Raw genomic sequence first — 18,231 nt, 5'->3', positions numbered from 1 at the left:
AGCCCTCAGCACTTTCTGTGAATCTCTTTTTCCTTGCGTTCATCTTTCTGCAATGAATTAACTGGGGCTTAGTTTGGCGTTTTAAAAATAGGGCAGAAATGACTTGAGTTTGGCCACAAGAGGCCAGTGGAGGGCAGGCAAGAGACCAACAGGGATGTGCTTCCTGTAAAAGGCCCATCCTGGCCTGCAGGTGGGTCAAGGTGAGGATACTGGGTGTGGGTCAGGACGTAAAAAAAAAAAGCCACGGTCTCTCCCTGGGAAAGATGGAAAGGACATCAAAGAGGGTGCATCCAGGGACAACTCCAAATCACAGGGACTCTCCTGCACATCGGTGGACCCAGCCATGAGGCCCCTCCCATCTAGGAGCCCAGCGGGAGACCAAGGTCAAGAGGAACCTCTGAGAAGTCACCTTTGAGTCCCTTGGCACCAGGACTTCAGAGATGCTCTGTTCAGCCAGCTGAGTGAACAGAGGATAAAAGGGTTTATTAGCAGGGTACCTGGCAAGGATTAGACACCCAGCAAATACTAATTTCCCCTCCTCTCCTTAGCCACTGAAAGCCAACTCATAAACACAGCAGAAACCAGAAAAACAAATAAACCAATGCTTAGAACATATCCATATGTATAAATAAATGTATACTATATTTAAAAGGCAGTAACACTCTTCCCATCCCTATTTCTTCTTTCTCTCATAACGCGCAGTAGCAGGCAGAAAGATCTCTCGAAGGTTGCCCCAGAGCCCACGGGAGTGGATGTTCCGGTAGACCTGGGGCTCCGCTGCTGGGGGCCTGGCCACGTGGGGACACTGCTGGCACCAGGCCCGGTCGCCTTTGTACCACTCGTTAGTGGTCTGGTTGGTGGCGGCCAGGTATAAACAGAAGCACAGGTAGCCCCCCAGGAGGAAGCTCAGCACCATGACGAAGCCCACCAGGAAGACGATCCTTGGGAAGGTCAGGAACAGGTACTGGGGGCAAAGAAGAAGCAGTGTGTTAGACAGCCAGGCGGTGACAGAAGTCAGTCACCCCACCAGCCAGGGTCTTGTCCACACACGTGGCAGAGCTGCCTCCCCGGCTCCCCTGTCTCTGACCCACTGAAGATAATCAGAAACACAAATGGCATGGACAAGCAGCCCAGGAGGAAATCCCGGTGTGTCTAAGGACTTCACACGGGATAAACGGAGGGCGTACATTGAGGGAGACAGGGAAGGACACTTGGGAAGTGGTGCTATGCCAGGGGGCTGTGCAGAAAATAAACAAAAATAAATCCAGATCTTAGTTCATGCATCAACATAAAGTCCAGGCAGGTAGAAGAGATCGGTCTCGCTCTGAAAACAGTATGACCACAGAAATACATATACAAAGGTATTCACTGAGCGTCAGCCCCTCTTGCTAAAAGAAACCAGTTAAATGTCCATCCAGGAGGTAGAATAAAACTCTGGGGTAGTTACGCTACAGAACAATAAGGAGCCATTGACGGGAGGTCCATGTCTGTGCATTAATTTGGAAAAGATGCTGGTAATATATTGCCCAATGAGAAAGATAAGATGCAAAAGTCACCATGGAATCCTATTTGTATAAAAATAAAGCTAACTCTGTGAAGGTGTATGGCCATATAAAACAGATACACGGGGAAAAAAAGCCTGAAATAAACAACAAACAAACTATAAAGGTGTTTGCGTCTGGAGAGTGAAATTGTTGAGAGAGGAATAATTTCCAGTTTATATTTTATTTTTGTCCAAGATATTTCAAATTTTCTTTTCACTCCCAGCTTTATAGAGATATAACTGACAAGTAACATTGTGAAAGATTAACGTGTATGATGTAATATACAACATAGTGATTATGTGGTGAAATGGTACAGGAAGGTTAGTTAACACATCAGTCACCTCATAGAGTTACAATGTGTCATCCTAATATCAAATAGATAAATAATTAGAGGGCATAATTCACACACACACACACAAAAAAAAACAACCTAAAATGGACTCATCATACAATCCACAATCACACTGAAGACCTATTTTCATACAGCAGCTTATAAATGGAAGTTCACAGCAGCCTCATCAGTAATAGTCCAAAACTGGAAATTGCCCAAATGTCCCTCAGAGGGTAACTGATTAAACAAACTGACCCATCCACACCATGGAATACGGTATGGCAGTCAGAAAATGAACTACTGATGCACGGAACCGCCCGGATGGATCTCGAAGAAACTGCTGAGTGGAAAAAGCCAACCCCAAAATGCTACCGTAGGATTCCATGGAGGTAGCAATCACGCAATAACAATGACAGAGAGGACAGGTGAGTGGTAGTCGGGCATTAGGGACGTGGGGAAGAGGAGGTGGGCATCGGGGGTACCACGGAGGGTCTGTAGTGATGGACAGAAGACCACCTTGATTGCAGGGGCTGTTCCGCAAACAGCCCGCAACGCAGTCACCTGAGCAGTAGTTACCTGAACAAGAAAGACAGTGTCAACAACCTGCAAGTGGCCGAGGTCATCGACGTAAGTCTGCAGGTACACGTCTGACATCACCGCCAGGCGGACCAGGAACACGGTGCTCACCAGGGCCATGGTGGCGGCCGAGGCCGTCAGCGTCCAGAGGTAGCAGAGGAAGTACCGGGTGTTCCAGGCCCCGATGCAGTTGTTCACCCACACACAGTGATGGTCAAACCGGTGCACACACCGGTCACACACACCTGCAGGGCAACAGGGGAGCCACAAGCCTGCGTTGATCCTTGGTAACGACACGCGGACTTGAGCACTGAAGGCTGGAGGAAATGGCAGCTGCCGCCGCCACACTTTCAAAACCGCAGTGTAAATACAGTGGCCGATACAGTAGCCACATGTGGGGACTGAGGCCTTGAAACGTGGCTACAAGAAAAACCTCAAGGAATACTTTGTTGACATTGATAAATTCACACTTGTTTTCCAATTTATGCAATGCTCCTTTGAGTTCAATGTGAGTAACACTGAGGTGACACAATACTTGGTGAACTGACTTTATTTAGATGTAATCTTAAAACTGATGCTTCTGCTTCAAAGTCAAATCAATTTTTTGCATAAAGATGAACCATTATGTCAATGTAGATGTGGATATTAAAGGACAAGGATGTTCTGGTACTGACTCAGTCACTGAAAAACTATTGCAAATGTCTAGAAGAGCTTGGGTACATGAATCAGTTCCTCCAACTCTAAATTTTATGAACTCTAAATACACATCAAGAATGTCCAATAAAAATTTGGTGTTTACTGACTGAGATGTAACAGTGATGTAAAAAACACACTGAATCTCAAGAAATTAATATGAAAAGAGAATATAAACACTCCATGAGTGATATTTTTATTTTTTATATTGATTACACATTAAGATGGTGTTTTAGGTATGTTAGGTTAAATGAAACATATGATACTAATTCTGTCTATTTCTTGTTTACTTTTGCAATGCGGCTACTGGAAAATTTAAAATCCCCTATGCGGCTCACAGGACACTTGTGTTGGACAGCAGTGATCAGGATCTCGGGCACACCCTAAGAGGATAGGCTCTGCCAGGACTGAAGTCAGCAAACGCAACATCCCACAGGAGCATCTCTTGGGCAGCAAGCCCAGCCCCCGGGCACAGGACGGGCTGTTGGACCCAGAGCTGAAGGCTGCTCACGAGAACCCAAGGCTTCACCTCGGGTATCTTAAAGAAACCATGATCAGGCCCCTACCAGCAATGGCCGCTTCTAGACGTATGTAACATCCTCTGACAGAGAATGTTGTCTGCTGGGTGAGGGCGGAGCTGGAGGGGCCAGGGCCAGACTTACTGCAGTGCTTGGACCGCGCTGGTTTCCTTAAATCACAAGTAGGGCACCTCACGTTCTTTAGGAACATCACTTCATCAAATTCATAAACTTGAAGGAACAGTAATTCGTTTGCTTTTGTTATGGTACCTGAAAAAAAGGAAGGACAAGTGTCAGTTTTGAGCTATACAGTCGACTGGGTGTTCAACCAATCTGTCCTGGCAAAATACAACTAAAATTGCTGTGTTTAGCATTCCAAATAATTTATTTTTTAAATTAACAGCTTTATTGAGATATAGTTCATAAAACCAACTGATTTGTTTATAGGGTACCATTCAATGGTTTTTATAGTCACAGAGTTGTACTACCATCACAATCAGCTTTAGAACATTTGCATCACCCCAACAAGAAATCCTTTAGAAGTCACTCTTCATTTCTCTCTAGTCCCACAGCCCCTGGCAACCACCAATCTACTTTCTGTCTCTATGGATTTGCCTTTTTTTGAATACTTTCTATAAATGGAATCATACAATATGTGGTCTTTTTTACCTGGCTTCTTCCATTGAGCATAATGTTTTCAAGGTTCCTCCATGTTACAGCATGTATAAGTACTTATTCCTAGTTATGGCTGAGTAACATTCCACTGAAGAGGTATATCTCATTTTATTTATCTATTCATTAGTGAGTGCACATTTAGTCTTTCAAAAATAGAGGCTAAAAGAATGGGGGAAAAGTACCCAGCAAGTATCCAGCAAAAAACAGTGTAACAATATCAGACAGAGAGGCCTTGAGAACAGTGCATTACTAGTAACAGAGAGGCTCATTATATTTAAAAAAAAAAGAATCAAGAGATAATACTAATTCTAAACTTGAATACTCCTGAGTATATGTAACTATTATACATACACAAATATTTAACAGCTTCAAAATATGTGAAGGAAAAAAATCTGTCAAACCTACCATTAGAATGAGATCACACACTCTCTCAGTAATCAATCAAAAAAAAAAGTATGAATATAAAAGATCTCAACATAATTAACATCTTGATCTAATGGACTTATACGGTTGCCTGTATCTAAGAACTAGACGATAAATACTCTTCAAGAACACATGGATTATTTATACAAACTGACCACATACCTGGGCATAATGCAAATATCACTAACCATTTTAAAAGAAAATGTATCATATAGACTGAAAGCTCTGCACATAATACAATTAAGTGAAAGTATCCAAAAATAAAAGTGTATGGCAATTTTTAAATAGTTTTAAATAATCTGTGAGGCAAAGAAGCAAAAAATACTTAAAGTTAAAAAAAAAAGGGGGGGCAGGAGAGGGGCCCCGCCCGGCCCCGCGGCCCGCCCCGCCCTCCTAAAAAAAAAAAAGAAAAGAAAGCACACCTGTGTGCATGAAGAAGGAAAAAGATAAAATTAGAAAACACAAAAAACTGAACGATCAGGCTTCCCTGGTAACTCAGTGAAGAATACGCCTGCCAGTGCAGGAGACATGGGTTTGATCCCTGGTCCAGGAAGATCCCACATGCCTCAAAGGCAATGAAGCCCATGCACCACAACTGTTGAGCCTGTGCTCTAGAGCCCAGGAATCGCAACCACTGAAGCCCATGGGCCCTAGAGCCTGTGCTCAGCAACAAGAGAAGCCCGTGCACCACAGTGAAGTGGAGTCCTCACTCGCCATGACGAGAGAAAAGCCCGAGTAGCACTGAAGACTCCACACTGCCATAAATAAGAAATAAAATGTAAAAGAAACAAACCTGAAAGTGTGTGCACACCTTACATATCAAGCCTTCTGCAGAGCCCTCAGAGGGGTCACTACTTGTCTGTAACACTGCCAACGAGTCTGACAGCAAGCTGTCACCGGTTTCTATGCTAAGAGCCTCAACTTACCAGGGTCGGTTACACAAGTTAGGGCGAAAAACACCAGGTTTACACCCAGCAGCAGATAAGGCAGAAAAAGGTAATATAAAGAGAACTCCAGCTGTTGACAGAGGCCAAATATTTCCCAGGTGTATTCGGTATAAACCATCCCTTGCAAGATGAGATGCAGGATAACGAAGGTGTTGTTTCTGAAAGAAATAGGTAGACAACTTGTTCACAGGGGTTTCTCTGTGAAAAACTTGTACCATGCTATGGAATTAAAAGATGCTTACTCCTTGGAAGAAAAGCTATGACCAACCTAGATAGCATATTAAGAAGCAGAAACATTTCTTTGCCAACAAAGGTCCATCTAGTCAAAGCTATGGTCTTTTCAGGAGTCATGTATGGATGTGAGAGTTGGACTATAAAGAAAGCTGAGCGCCAAAGAACTGATGCTTTTGAACTGTGGTGTTGGAGAAGACTCTTGAGAGCCCCTTGGACTGCAAGGAGATCCAACCAGTCCATCGTAAAGGAAATCAGTCCTGAATATTTATTGGAAGGACTGCTGCTGAAGCTAAAACTCCAATACTTTGGCCACCTGATGGGAAGAACTGACTCACTGGAAAAGACCCTGATGCTGGGAAAGATTGAAGGCAGGAGGAGAACGGGACGACAGAGGATGAGATGGTTGGATGGCATCACCGACTCAATGGGCATGAGTTTGAGCAAGCTCCGGGAGTTGATGACAGATAGGGAAGCCTGGCGTGCTGCAGTCCGTGGGGTCGCAAAGAGTCGGACACAACCGAGCAACTGAACCGAACTGATGCTACGGAAAGTGAACCAAGGGACACCACTTCTTTTGGGCTTGAGATAATAGTAATCATGTAAAACCTTTCACCTACTGCCTCCCACACAGTAAGTATTCAATAAATGTTATCAATTATCATCATCATCTTTGTTGGGAACTGAGGTCTCAGTATTAGATACATTTCTTTTTATAGAAATGCATGTCAGCATTTTATCATTCTTTAAATATTTCTATTTAAAATTAGGTATGTTGAAACCCCAAAGATATAAGGCAGATTATCCATGAGTAGAGGGTCTGAACCCAGGACTCTTGATCCCTCCAGCATCCTGCCCCGTAACACACTGGAAACAAACAAGGAACCTCCTGAAGCCAGAGGACAGCAACAGCTAACAGGCTAAACAGAAAAGAAGATACTACTAATACTTAAAACTCTGAAATAGAAATACCTTGTATGGAAGAGGTAATGAAGCACTCTTAGCATGACTCTCTGAAGACATTCTGGAATTATATATGAAAATATCTAAAACAAAAGAGAAAGGTTCAGTTTCATTTCTTGTTACCTGCCCCCAACTCTTAAACAAATCAGATGCTTCACTTTCAGCCAGCAGTACTGGTAATATTAAGGTGTGTTTCTGCTTATGAGCAGAGAACTGATTAAAGTGAGGACAGAGGAGGGCCACCTGCAGCAGGCCTTCCTTTGATGCCTGCTCCTCCGTTTCCACCCTGACCTCACACAAGGCACCAGCTGGGGGTCTTCAGGCAAAGGGAGGTGAGCAGAGGGGCTGGATCAGGTGATACTAATGTGAACTGCTAACAAAACCTTTCCCTGCCCTGCGTTCAATCCTAAGTCCCAGACTCCACTGGGCATTAGCCCAGGTCCCTCCCAGCCAACTCCCTCCCAAGGCGTTTCACCCCAATTCTGCTCACTCTGATCCCTGGAGGAGTGTGGGCAGCCTAATGTTCAGCTTTCTGTTCACACAACCCCCAGTTTCACCCATCAGGGCCCTCCAGACACACATTTCTCACATCCATGCCCAATTACAGGCATCAAATCCAGAGAAAAACAGCCAGTCTTGAGAATGCTAGCTTTGGAATATACCACAACTGCCATAAATGATAGAACAAGTGAATGAACGAATAAAAATGGCATCACTTTTTTGTTCTGATGGAAAATTGGTGAGCCTTTGGGGTGTGTGTGTGTGCGCTCAGTCGTGTCCAACTCTTTGTGACCACATGAACTGTAGCCCACCAGGCTCCTCTGTCCATGGGATTTCCCAGGCAGGAACACTGGAGTGGGTTGCCATGCCCTCCTCCAAGGAATCTTCCTGACCCAGGGACCGAACCCACATCTCTTTTGTTCCCTGCATTGGCAGGCAGATTCTTTACCACTAGCGCCACCTGAGAAGCCCAAGCCTTTTAGACTGGTGGTATTCAAGTGTTCTCCAAGCATCACTGTTACCTGTGCTCCTCTGCTGGTCAGGCCTTGCAAGTAATGGGTTTTCGAGCCTATGCAGATCATCACAAAACCAAGCAGCACCAACGCCAAGTAGAGTAAGAAGAGAACCAGAAAGTCCATCCTGGGGCTACAAAAGAACAGAAAAGAGTGTGACTACTACTGAGGGATATATTCCATCGCATATTCTCAGACACTGATTCCCTACATGGCTCCTCAAACAGATTTCTTCAGTTTTCAAGCACAAACTACCTCTCAGTGGAGCTACTCACCTGGTAACCCTTCAAGAGTTTCCTAATCAAACCACTGTGGTCTGCCTTGTGGCATTTCCAGCCTGCAAATCCCCAAATCAGTGGGAAAGAATATGCAGAAAGCATCGGTCTTCCCTCAGATGGCACACTGATATGAAATGTACCCAAGAGAATCTGCTGACAATACTATTGGAAAGAGGGTCCAGCAGAGGAGGTCAGGGGCCAGGATCAGTAATGGCGTCTCATGAAGCAACCCTCCACGCCAGGCCAGGGACCCTCAACAATCAGGGACCACCCTGGGGGACCAGAGTCAAAACACAGGCCTGTATTAAGAAACTGGAAACGGTTACTCTGGGCCTTGGCAGATATGATTCTGGGCAGAACTTCCAACTGAGATAACCAAACTGGAAACTCTCCACGAGATAGGGCAGAAGAAACAAAGAGCAGTAATTCTCACGAGGTGATTCGGGGTCCCCAGCCTACATTATTTCTTTTGTCTGGATAGCCTTCAGACGGCAGCTCTGGCATTTCTCCTCCGAACATTCACGGAGAACTCAAACGGCATCTCCTCTTGCGCAGCGGCGTGTGCCTGGCGCAACGAGCGGCACCCAAAGTTACAGGAGACATGGTTCCCCTAGGAGGCTGGATCTGGCTGCAGAGACACCAATTCAACACACACGATATGACAGACTAGGAGTCGGGGGCAGACTCTACTGTGGGAGAGAATGTGAAAGTCAGAGGACGTTGTGCCCCCGCAGGGTGAATGGGAATTTTAAGATTTCGAGGGGGCAAAAAAGCTAATCGGGAAGAAATAACCCAAGAGACTTGGATCTCGGGGCTTATCCCCATACTTAAGGAGCCCAGCTGGGGACCCAACAGAAGGGCATGCCCGAGGCTACACTCCGTCCGAAGATCCCAGCGGCTCCGGCCATTTCCCCCAGAGCCAAAGCAGGGCTGGGGGGCGGGGTTAGAAAGATCGGAGGGGACACGGAGGGTGTCTGGGCGCCGGGCAACCCCACACACAACGGGAAAGGACTGGTCAGACAGGGAGACGTACGGCCCTGCGCCAGCCCGGGTACCTAACACCCCAGCGGAGGCTGACTTACCGCCGGGATCTGCCAACAACCAGCAGCGCCCTGGCCGGCGCCTCGAGGGCGCGTCCCCAGACTTCCGGCGGACACGTGACGTCAACATGAGACGCTATCGTTGGCCCGCTGGACTTCCGGCGGAAGTGCTTGCGGGAGGCTGCGGGGGCGGAGCCGTCTGTGGTGGTCTGCTCTCGCTGAGGTGTCTCTAGTTTCCCGGTTGAGCACTTTCAGACCAACGGCCGCAGGTTCAGCTTTGGAGAGCCGTTGCCAAAAATCTTACAAAAGACTGTCCCAGGCCTGGTGCGGGTGAGGACGCCGCTGTTGTGAAGCAGACCTAGCCGCCCGCCGACCTGAGTAGAGCCCCGTCAGGGCCGGGCTCCCAGCCGTGCAGGGGCCGGGGCGGCCCGGGACGAGCTCACCTTGGCGCTTGTACACTGTGTCTTCGTGATGAACAGAGTTTGCTTTGCTTTCTGCCGGTCGCGCCGTTTGGACCCGTCTCACCCTTTCCAGTGGCTTTGCTCCTGCTGTCTCGGAATAGCTCTGAACATCCTGCCCCTGGGTGGTTGAGGATTGTTTGACTCCAAACGTGGAGGATAAGAAGGAAGGTTGTTTAATGATAGTTGAACCTGGAGAGAGAAAAGCTGCTTCCAAACATAGCATTGAGAAGGCCCCCGTGGGGTGTTCCTTTGCCCTGACACCTCAGAATCCGCTGAGACCTGTCTATTCTCGATGCCTCTGAAAACATGAGGCAGGCCTATCCTCCCTTTGAGGGGAAATGTCTGTGATCTCCAAACATTGACATTAAAGCGCTTCTCTTTGCCTGTCTTTGCTACCTACCCCCAGCTTATTAATTCTTCTTCTTCTTTTTTTCCTTTTTAAAAGACTTCCCAAGCTGGTCACTTTCTGATACATTATGTGAAAGGCATTCATGAACTTGAGGACACAGAATCGAGAAACAAAACCCAAAAATCAGAAAATATGATAGCACCAGGGAGGACTGTGGTTATGGATGGAGCCTCATCAAGTATGCGGAGTGGCTGGATTTCATCAGTGTTTTCAGCAGACTCATCACCTTGCTGGTTAATTCTGAGCTGGTAGTTAAGTATTTTGATTAGCTTTGTTCACTCATAAGTGCAGAGTTTTATTTTTAACCCCATTCATTTTTCTTTAGATGGTTTTAGTTGGGCCTCAATTTAAATCTTGGTTTGATTACTAGGGTATTTTGTGCTGGACTGCTTTTCTTTCATTTTTTTAAACTGATGCAAGTAATACTATATTGTGTTCTCCTTGTAAAAGCGTCAAACTATACAGAAGGAAAACCTCCCTTGACCACCACCCCTCCCAAATCTCAGTAGTTTGACAGAATTAATCACTTATTTAGTGTGTATCTTTCACAACTCTTTCTACATTGTTGTTGTTCAGTCGCCCAGTCATGTCCGACTTTTCACAACCCCATAGACTGCAGCATGCCAGGCCTCTCTGTCCCTCACCATCTCCTGAAGCTTGCCCTAGTTCGTGTCCATTGCATCAGTGATGCCATCTAGCCATCTCATCCTCTGATGCCCTCTTCTATGTATTTATTAAACAAATAATGTATTGAGGGACTGGGAAGCCCAGGTGGTTCAGTGGTAAAGAATCTGCCTGCCAAGCAGGAGACAAGAGACGTGAGTTCTATTCCTGGGTTGGGAAGATTCCCTGGAGAAGGAAATGGCAACCCACTCTAGTACTCTTGCCTGGGAAATGCCATGGAGGGAGGAGCCTGGCAGGCTACAGTCCTGGCAGGTCTCAAAAAGAGTCGGACATGACTTAGCAACTAAACAACAACAACAAATTGAGGGACATCCCTGATGGTCCAACGGTTGAGAATCCACCTTCCAACACAGAGGATGTGGGTTCGGTCCCTGGTAGGGGAACTAAGATCCAACTTTCTGTGGGTCAACTGAGCCTGTACTCCATTTGCAATAGGAGAAGGCCCGTGCACAGGAACTGGAGAAACCCTGTGTGCTGCAACAAAGACCCAGTGCAGCCAAAATAAAATTTTTAAAATATGTATTAAGAACCCAGTATATGCCAGGGACTGTTTTAGGCACTAGGAACATAGCAATAAAATGGAAAAATCCCTGAACTTCATAGTTTACATTGTAGTGTGTACATACAAATACATAGTTTTTTGTTTACCAAAATAGCATTATCGTATACATAATGGTTCTACCTCTTGCTTGCTCTTTTTTTTTTTAACCCCAGAGTATGTCCTGGTGATCCTTCACACCACTACATAATCATCTGCTATGTTGTATTTACCTCACATGTACAATTTATTATTTGGCGGAGCCATAACTCATCTGCCAAGCTCTCAGACTCTAGTGCCTATAGGGGATATGCAAGTAACAATTCAGTAATGTGACAAAGTTGAGCAGGTGTGTTTTGTTCTAAGGAAAAGTAGCTATTTACACAGACCAAAGGATTGTTAACTTGAATGCCAGTGTTTTAAGAATATTTGAAAACACGGATCTTTATGACATAAATCTAATTTTTTAATATTGGCAACTAATTCAAGATTATGAAACAGTATTCAGGCTAAGCACAACATACCTGCAGGACAGATTTAGCCTAAGGGGTGCCAATTTGCAACCTTAAATGTAATGGTCCTATTATTAAACATTTAAGTCAATTTCAGGTTTTGCTATTGCAAACTGTGTTGCAGTGAAAATACCTTCATGAAGTTCATTACACACAAGTGGGTATATTTTTCCTAGGACAGCTATAGGAAGTAGAATTCCTGGGCCCCAGAATATATAGGCATTCTTGTCGTTGTTGTCATTTAGTTACTAAGTTGTGTCTGACTCTTTGCATCCCCATGCATTTTTACTTTTAATAAATAGTATTAAATTGCTCTTCCACTTCAAATGTCTGAAAGAGCCTGTTTCTGCAAACCCTTGCAAGCATTTGAGAGATCAGGTCCTTTTTGTTTGTTGGTTTGGCCACGCCACAATGCTTGTAGAATCTTAGTTCCCCGACCAGGAATTGAACCCTTAACCCAGGCCATAGCAGTGGACCACCAGGGAATTCCCAGATTAGCTCCTTTAATATATACATTCTGATGAGTTAAATGGCATTTTATTTGTTTGTTCACCACACACTTACTTAGTATTTACTATGTTCCAGGTACTGTTCTAGGTAGTTTAAAGTTTTTTAATATTTATCATTTAATTTTTATAGTAACTCTATGAGATAGTTCAGTTCAAATCAGTTGCTCAGTCGTGTCCCGACTGCAACCCCCATGGACTGCAGCATGCCTGGCTTTCCTGTGGAAGTTCAGGAGTCCATCACCCCAGGAATCCTTCATCAACTCCTGGAGCTTGCTCAAACTCATGTCCATCGAGTCCATGATACCATCCAGCCATCTCATCCTCTGTCATCTCCTTCTCCTCCTGCCTTCAATCTTTGCCAGCATCAGGGTCTTTTCCAATGAGTCAGTTCTTTGCATCAGGTGGCCAAAGTATTGGAGTTTCAGCCTCAGCATCAGTCCTTCCAATGAAAATTCAGGACTGATTTCCTTTAGGATTGACTGGTTGGATCTCCTTGCAGTCCAAGGGACTCTCCAGTCTTCTCCAACACCACAGTTCAAAAGCATCAATTCTTCGGCGCTCAGCTTTCTTTATAGTCCAATTCTCACATCCATACGTGACTACTGAAAAAACGTCTCTGCTTTGTAATATGCTGCCTAGGTTGGTCATAGCTTTTCTTCCAAGGCGCAAGCTCTCATACTTACTATGAATTAAGTATTATTATTATTATTATACCACTTTTATAGATGAGGAAATGGAGGCCTAGAGAAGTTAAACAATTTCCTATCAGGCCATAGAGTTAAAAGGTATGAGAGCCATAATTCAAACCCAGGCCATTGGCTAAAGAATCAGTGTGCTTGATTGCTGTGCTGGGCTGTCTTAATTACAACTGGCTGGTTTCTAGCGATGCTGAACATCATTAGACATTTAGGTTGCTTCTGTGTCTTTTCTGTTGTAAACAGTGCCACAATGAACATTGGGTTGCATGTATCCTTTCAAACTGTGGTTTTCTCTGGATATATGCCCAGGAGTGGAATTTCTGGATCACATGGTAGCTCTATTTTTAGTTTTTTTGTGGAGTCTCCATACTGTTCCCCATCATGGCAGCACCAATTTACATTCTCGCCCACAGTGTAAGAGGGTTCCTTTTTCTCCACACTCGCTCCAGCATTTATTGTTTGTAGACTTTTTAGTAGTGGCCATTCTGACCGGTGTGAGGTGATATCTCATTGTAGGTTTGATTTGCATTTCTCTAATAATTAGTGATGTTGAGCATCTTTTCATGAACCTCTTTGCCATCTATGTGTCTTCTTTGGAGAATAGGAGTGGGTCTTTATTGATCTCATCCAATGAGGATAATCCATCTTCCTTATCACAGTAATTTTTCAAAACCAATTAGAATGAAGCTGGGATTCCTGTTTAATGTTTCCCTTGCGTGAGTGCATGCTAAGTCACTTCGGTTGTGTCTGACTCTTTGCAACCCCATGGACTATAGCCCACCAGGCTCCTCTATCCATGGGATTCTCCAGGCAAAAATACTGAAGAGGGTTGCCATGCCCTCCTCCAGGGGATCTTCCCGACCCAAGGATTGAACCCAAGTCTCTTGCATCTCCTCCATTGGCAGGTTGATTCTTTATGCTTTTCCTCTACATAGATAGTTTTAATTTTTATTCAAGGATATGACATACTGAACTTAATCTAACCTTGTCATTGGACATTTGTACCATTTCCTACTTTTTAGTATTATAGAGATTTACAAATATTCATGTGCATAGGCTTTTTTTTTCAGTTGAATTATTTTCTCAGAACACATATCTCAGTGATCAGTTTGTTCCTGAAACTCACGTGTTACTGGTATTTTATTTTTTTCCTTCTCTTCTTCAAAATCTCCAAACATGAACCTTGACACGAGTTTATAAATAGCATATGAAAACACTGCCTGAAACCAAAAGTTTAATTCAAGTGGATAGGAAGGAGTATATCACCTGTAAAGCCTGTAGCAGAGAATCCCTCTTGGAGCATTCCGAAGCCCTCCTGTCAGCCCCTGAAACTGGACCTGTGGTGTCACTTTTTACCTGCTACGAGATCGGTTGACAGACTCAACCGCCTTGTATACCACCATCTCTTATCCCCAAGGGAATGACTGAAGCAGCAGTTGGAAATGATGTACAGGACTTCATATTTGCCTTGCAAAGGCAAATATAGCACATGGTCCTTGTCTGCAAACAGTGATTTATTGGTCAGGAAGAATTTTACAATGGAAGAATAAAGGAAAAAATTTAAAAGAACATAATGACAGTATTTTTGCTGGAGGGCAAGCACTGGTTCTGTATTTGCTTACTATTGTATCAATAGCAACCATCTTAGTGCCTCGTTCACATGTGTGTCTGTGTACTCCGCCGCTCAGTCATGTCTGAACTCTGCCCACCAGGCTTCTCTGTCCATGGGATTTCCCAGGCAAGTATACTGGAGTGGGCTGCCATTTCCTACTCTGGGAGATCTTCCTGACCCATGGACTGAGCCCACATCTCTTGTGTTTCCTGCATTGGCAGGTGGATTCTTTACCCCTAGTGCCGCCTGGGAAGCCCTGCCTTGTTCATAGATTCTCAAATAAAAATGTGTTGAACAAATGAAAGAATAAGGATGAATTCCATCCGAAGGAAAATCTATATCCTGGATAGCAACCAAAACAAAAATTCTTCTGCCCAGTAGGTTGGGCTGTACTATGTCACCATTAACCAGCTGGAAGATAACATAGGTTTGGCCAGCTTACACTTTCCAGTTGGCCTTGGCCACCTTGATTGCTGCCCCTTAAGGTAAGTGAGTTCAGCTCCAAGGTCAAAGGGGTTGTCAGGGCAGAACCTCGATTCCTGATTGTTTCTGAATGGTCTTGAGCCAGTGCCCTCTTCAGCTCTCCTCACCCCAAATGCTCTGTTACTCTGGTTACCAATCCTGCAGTTCACCACCAGCTGTGGTATCTCTCAAATGAGAGTGTATTTATACCTATACCTAAAAGTTATCAGATGTCCCTGATGGCCCAGTGGTTAATAAGCCACCTGCCAATGCAGGGGGCCTAGGTTCGATCCCTGGTTGGGGATCCTCCATGCCGCAACTAAGAATTCACATGCTACAACTAAAGATGACACATAGTGCAACTAAGACCTGGGGCAACCAAATGAATAAATATTTTCTTAAAAAAGAAGAAGATGAGCTCAGGAATCTGGCTTCTTGGGTTCTAATCTCTTCTAGCTGTGTAGTTTTTATTTAACCTCTCTGAGCCTGTTTCTTCATCAGTTCAAGTAAGGATAAAAGACTACAAAGGTTGTTGTAAGGGTTAAATGAGATAATGCACATGAAGGACATTCAGTCAACATTGGCCACTCATATAGACACAGTCCTCAAAGTTAGTGAATGCAATCAATACAGGAGAACAAAGTGGGAAGTATTTCTGATCTCTGAAAAGTGTTGGGGTATCAGAGTTCCTTATGTTGCAAGTAATAGAAAGCCCAACTGAAATGGAGTTCAGCAAGCAAAGGAGACTTGCCCTCTGCCACTGGAATATCCAGAGACAGGGCAGGCTTCAGGAATGGTTTGAACCAGCAGCTCAATGGCATCATCAAGGACAGAGGTCCTTTTTGTCCCTCACTCTGTCAGCTGAGTATCAGCTTCATCCTCAAACCAGCCTTCCTCCTGGGATGGCTGCCAGCTACATCTAGGTATTCACACTTCCAGGTTCACTTCCAATGAGGAGGAGAGTAGGGAGGTTTACCCAGGATTCCAAATAGGAGTACTAAGCTTCACCCTGGTTGGCTTGAGGCAGAGAGGCTAATTCCTGCACCCAGTTTGGAGGCTGGGAAAATGAACTTTGCCTTTTAGTGAGTTGAACAAGTGGCCCCTGAGGCTGCAGGGAGGATCAATTTCTCCCAAATCATAGGGGCTGCTCAGGGGAGAGGAAGACTCCAGATGGAGACCTGGATAATACTAGAAAGTATTAGAAAGGGACATGGGTGCTGGGTAGACACTCAATACATGGGTACCTAATAAGGTGTCATATCTGGAATGAAAAGAGCAATATGTTAAAAATGTCCCACCAATTAAGAATGAGCCCAGGATGAAGCATTTGAAAAAGAATAGATATATGTATAACTGAATGACTTCACTATACACCTGAAACCAACCCAACATTGTTCATCAACTATACTTCAAAATGAAATTAAAAGTTAAAAAAAAGTGAGCCCAGGATGAATGAAGTTGCCGCTGTGAGAACAGGAGATGCCTGGAGCATAGCAGGAGCTCACAGTGGACGCCCTTCATCTCCCAGACTCAAAGGCAAATCTATTAATAAAATTCCTTCCTGGCAAGCCGTCTCCTGGTGTAAGTTCAAGAAAACATGTATTCAAAGGAAGAGGGAAGAAATTCTAGCCACAAAGCTGCAGCCTCACAGCCCTGCAAGGTCGCCCAGGACAGATGCGATTCCTTAGGAAGAGCAAGAGGGCGTAAAAAGAGAAGAGGCAGAGGCTCTCCAGCATCACGGGGACAGCAGGAAAGAGGAGCCCGGAAAGACAGCCTCGTTAGGATGGTCAACCCAGAGGGCCGCCACGGAAGCCAACAGGCAGGCGGAAATGTTACCTCATGTCTCCAGGAGGCGGGTGGGTGGGGTCTGGAATGGGCGTCTGGGAAGCAAGGTGCCCCCTGTCCTGGCACCGGGCTTCGTGGGCTCCTCTGGTCCCCGAGCCACCACGCAACTCCTCTTGCTACGGACAGAGCTCCAGAACCTGCAGGATTAGCAGTTTGCAAACTCTGCAGTCTGGAGGAGGGGCACCCAGAGCCTGGCATTCTGGTGTGGTTCCGAGCACTCGCCTGAAGCCCGGGGCCCAGAGGGAGAGGCCCCTGGGGAGACACAGTTTGTTGTTTGTCACACCGGACACAGTGAGGTGCAGCCCCCTGACTGTCCCACTCTGATGGTGCTCCCAGGAGCAGTGACGGGCATGGAGGGAGGTGTGTGTGCCGCTGAGAGCAGTTCAAGCCGGCCCAGAGTCCAAGGTGCCAAAGGCAGCCTCCTGTGTTTGGTCATAACTGGACTGAGCTTGGCTCCTGGGGCCCAGGTTCTGAGTTGGGGAGGATGAGTCTGCTCCTCCTGAGCCTCCCTCCTCACCTGCTGCTCAAACTCTTACTTCTTTGGTGTGTGAAAGAGGCTCATAGTCCCAGTTCAGACAGTCCCACTCTATGATTTATGGTTTAAACCATAAGCTTTTGCAATTTTTTTTTTCAATTCCTGAATCCCAAACTTGGCACACACGCACACACACAGAGAGACACAAATAGTTTGTATTTCAGACCTTGGTCTTTTCAACAGACACACTAAAATCTACTTAGCAGGCCGAAAGATCAGAAAGTGCTCTTTTAAGGCTCAATCTCCCACTGCCGACCCCCTCACACACACCCCAAGTTCCTAAAGCTACCTTGACTATTAGGGAAAGAGCAGCAGGTATAAGGGATGGGAAGGGCGACTTCTCCAAATCTCTATCACGTTTCTTTAAGGATGGGTGTGGTCTTATTCCTGGCAGGGCTGGAGGTGGTTTACCTCGATGAACAAAGAAGGTAAAATAACTTTCAAGTGAGTAGAGGGGAAACAAGACCAAGGGGAAAGGAACTCGAGAAAGACGAGGTGCACCAGTGGGCTGAGCTCACTTCGGTGGAAGCAGGGACGTTGGGAGAGACTCCCGCCAGCACTTGGCTCACAGCTCTGCACGCAATGTCAGGCCAAGGCTTGTGCCAGGGGCTGAGCAGAGAGTCAAGCCTGCCTGCATCTGGACGTGACGGCTGATAGTTTGTTCTCCACTGTTGTGCCGCTAATGCTTCCTATGACATGGCCACGGGGTTTACAGTCCCCAGTGCTGCTCGTCA

At 45.5% G+C, this 18,231-nt stretch overlaps 1 protein-coding gene across 2 annotated transcripts; it reads right to left on the bottom strand.

The window, feature by feature from the left end:
- Window positions 1–621: 621 nt before the first annotated feature.
- On the bottom strand, window positions 622–9,354 carry ZDHHC4 (zinc finger DHHC-type palmitoyltransferase 4). Of its 2 annotated transcripts, XM_043455727.1 has the most exons (8): window positions 9,275–9,354; window positions 8,626–8,820; window positions 7,924–8,047; window positions 6,911–6,984; window positions 5,687–5,865; window positions 3,807–3,932; window positions 2,452–2,696; window positions 622–964 (listed from the first exon to the last, which is right to left on the bottom strand). In XM_043455727.1, exons 2-8 carry the CDS (start codon window positions 8,709–8,711, stop codon window positions 674–676), a joined length of 1,125 nt encoding a protein of 374 aa, XP_043311662.1. In that variant the 5' UTR covers window positions 8,712–8,820; window positions 9,275–9,354; the 3' UTR covers window positions 622–673. The 2 variants fall into 2 exon arrangements, with proteins under 2 accessions (XP_043311662.1, XP_043311664.1); XM_043455729.1 differs by lacking the exon at window positions 9,275–9,354 and having other exon boundaries at window positions 8,652–8,784.
- Between the last annotated feature and the right edge of the window lie 8,877 nt (window positions 9,355–18,231).

Source organism: Cervus canadensis, chromosome 32 (assembly GCF_019320065.1).
Source record: "Cervus canadensis isolate Bull #8, Minnesota chromosome 32, ASM1932006v1, whole genome shotgun sequence".
In the NCBI taxonomy this organism is placed as follows: domain Eukaryota; kingdom Metazoa; phylum Chordata; class Mammalia; order Artiodactyla; family Cervidae; genus Cervus; species Cervus canadensis.
The sequence above is the reverse complement of the archived record's forward strand: the minus strand, read 5'-3'. Positions and strand labels throughout refer to the sequence as shown.

Coding starts and splice junctions, on each gene's coding strand:
- ZDHHC4 (XM_043455727.1), bottom strand. CDS start 8,711: ATGTTCGGAGGAGAAATGCCAGAGCTGCCGTCTGAAGGCTATCCAGAC. Junction 6,985..7,923: donor TGACCAGCAGAGGAGCACAG/GTAACAGTGATG, acceptor CTTTTGTTTTAG/ATATTTTCATATATAATTCC. Junction 5,866..6,910: donor CATTACCTCTTCCATACAAG/GTATTTCTATTT, acceptor TATTTCTTTCAG/AAACAACACCTTCGTTATCC.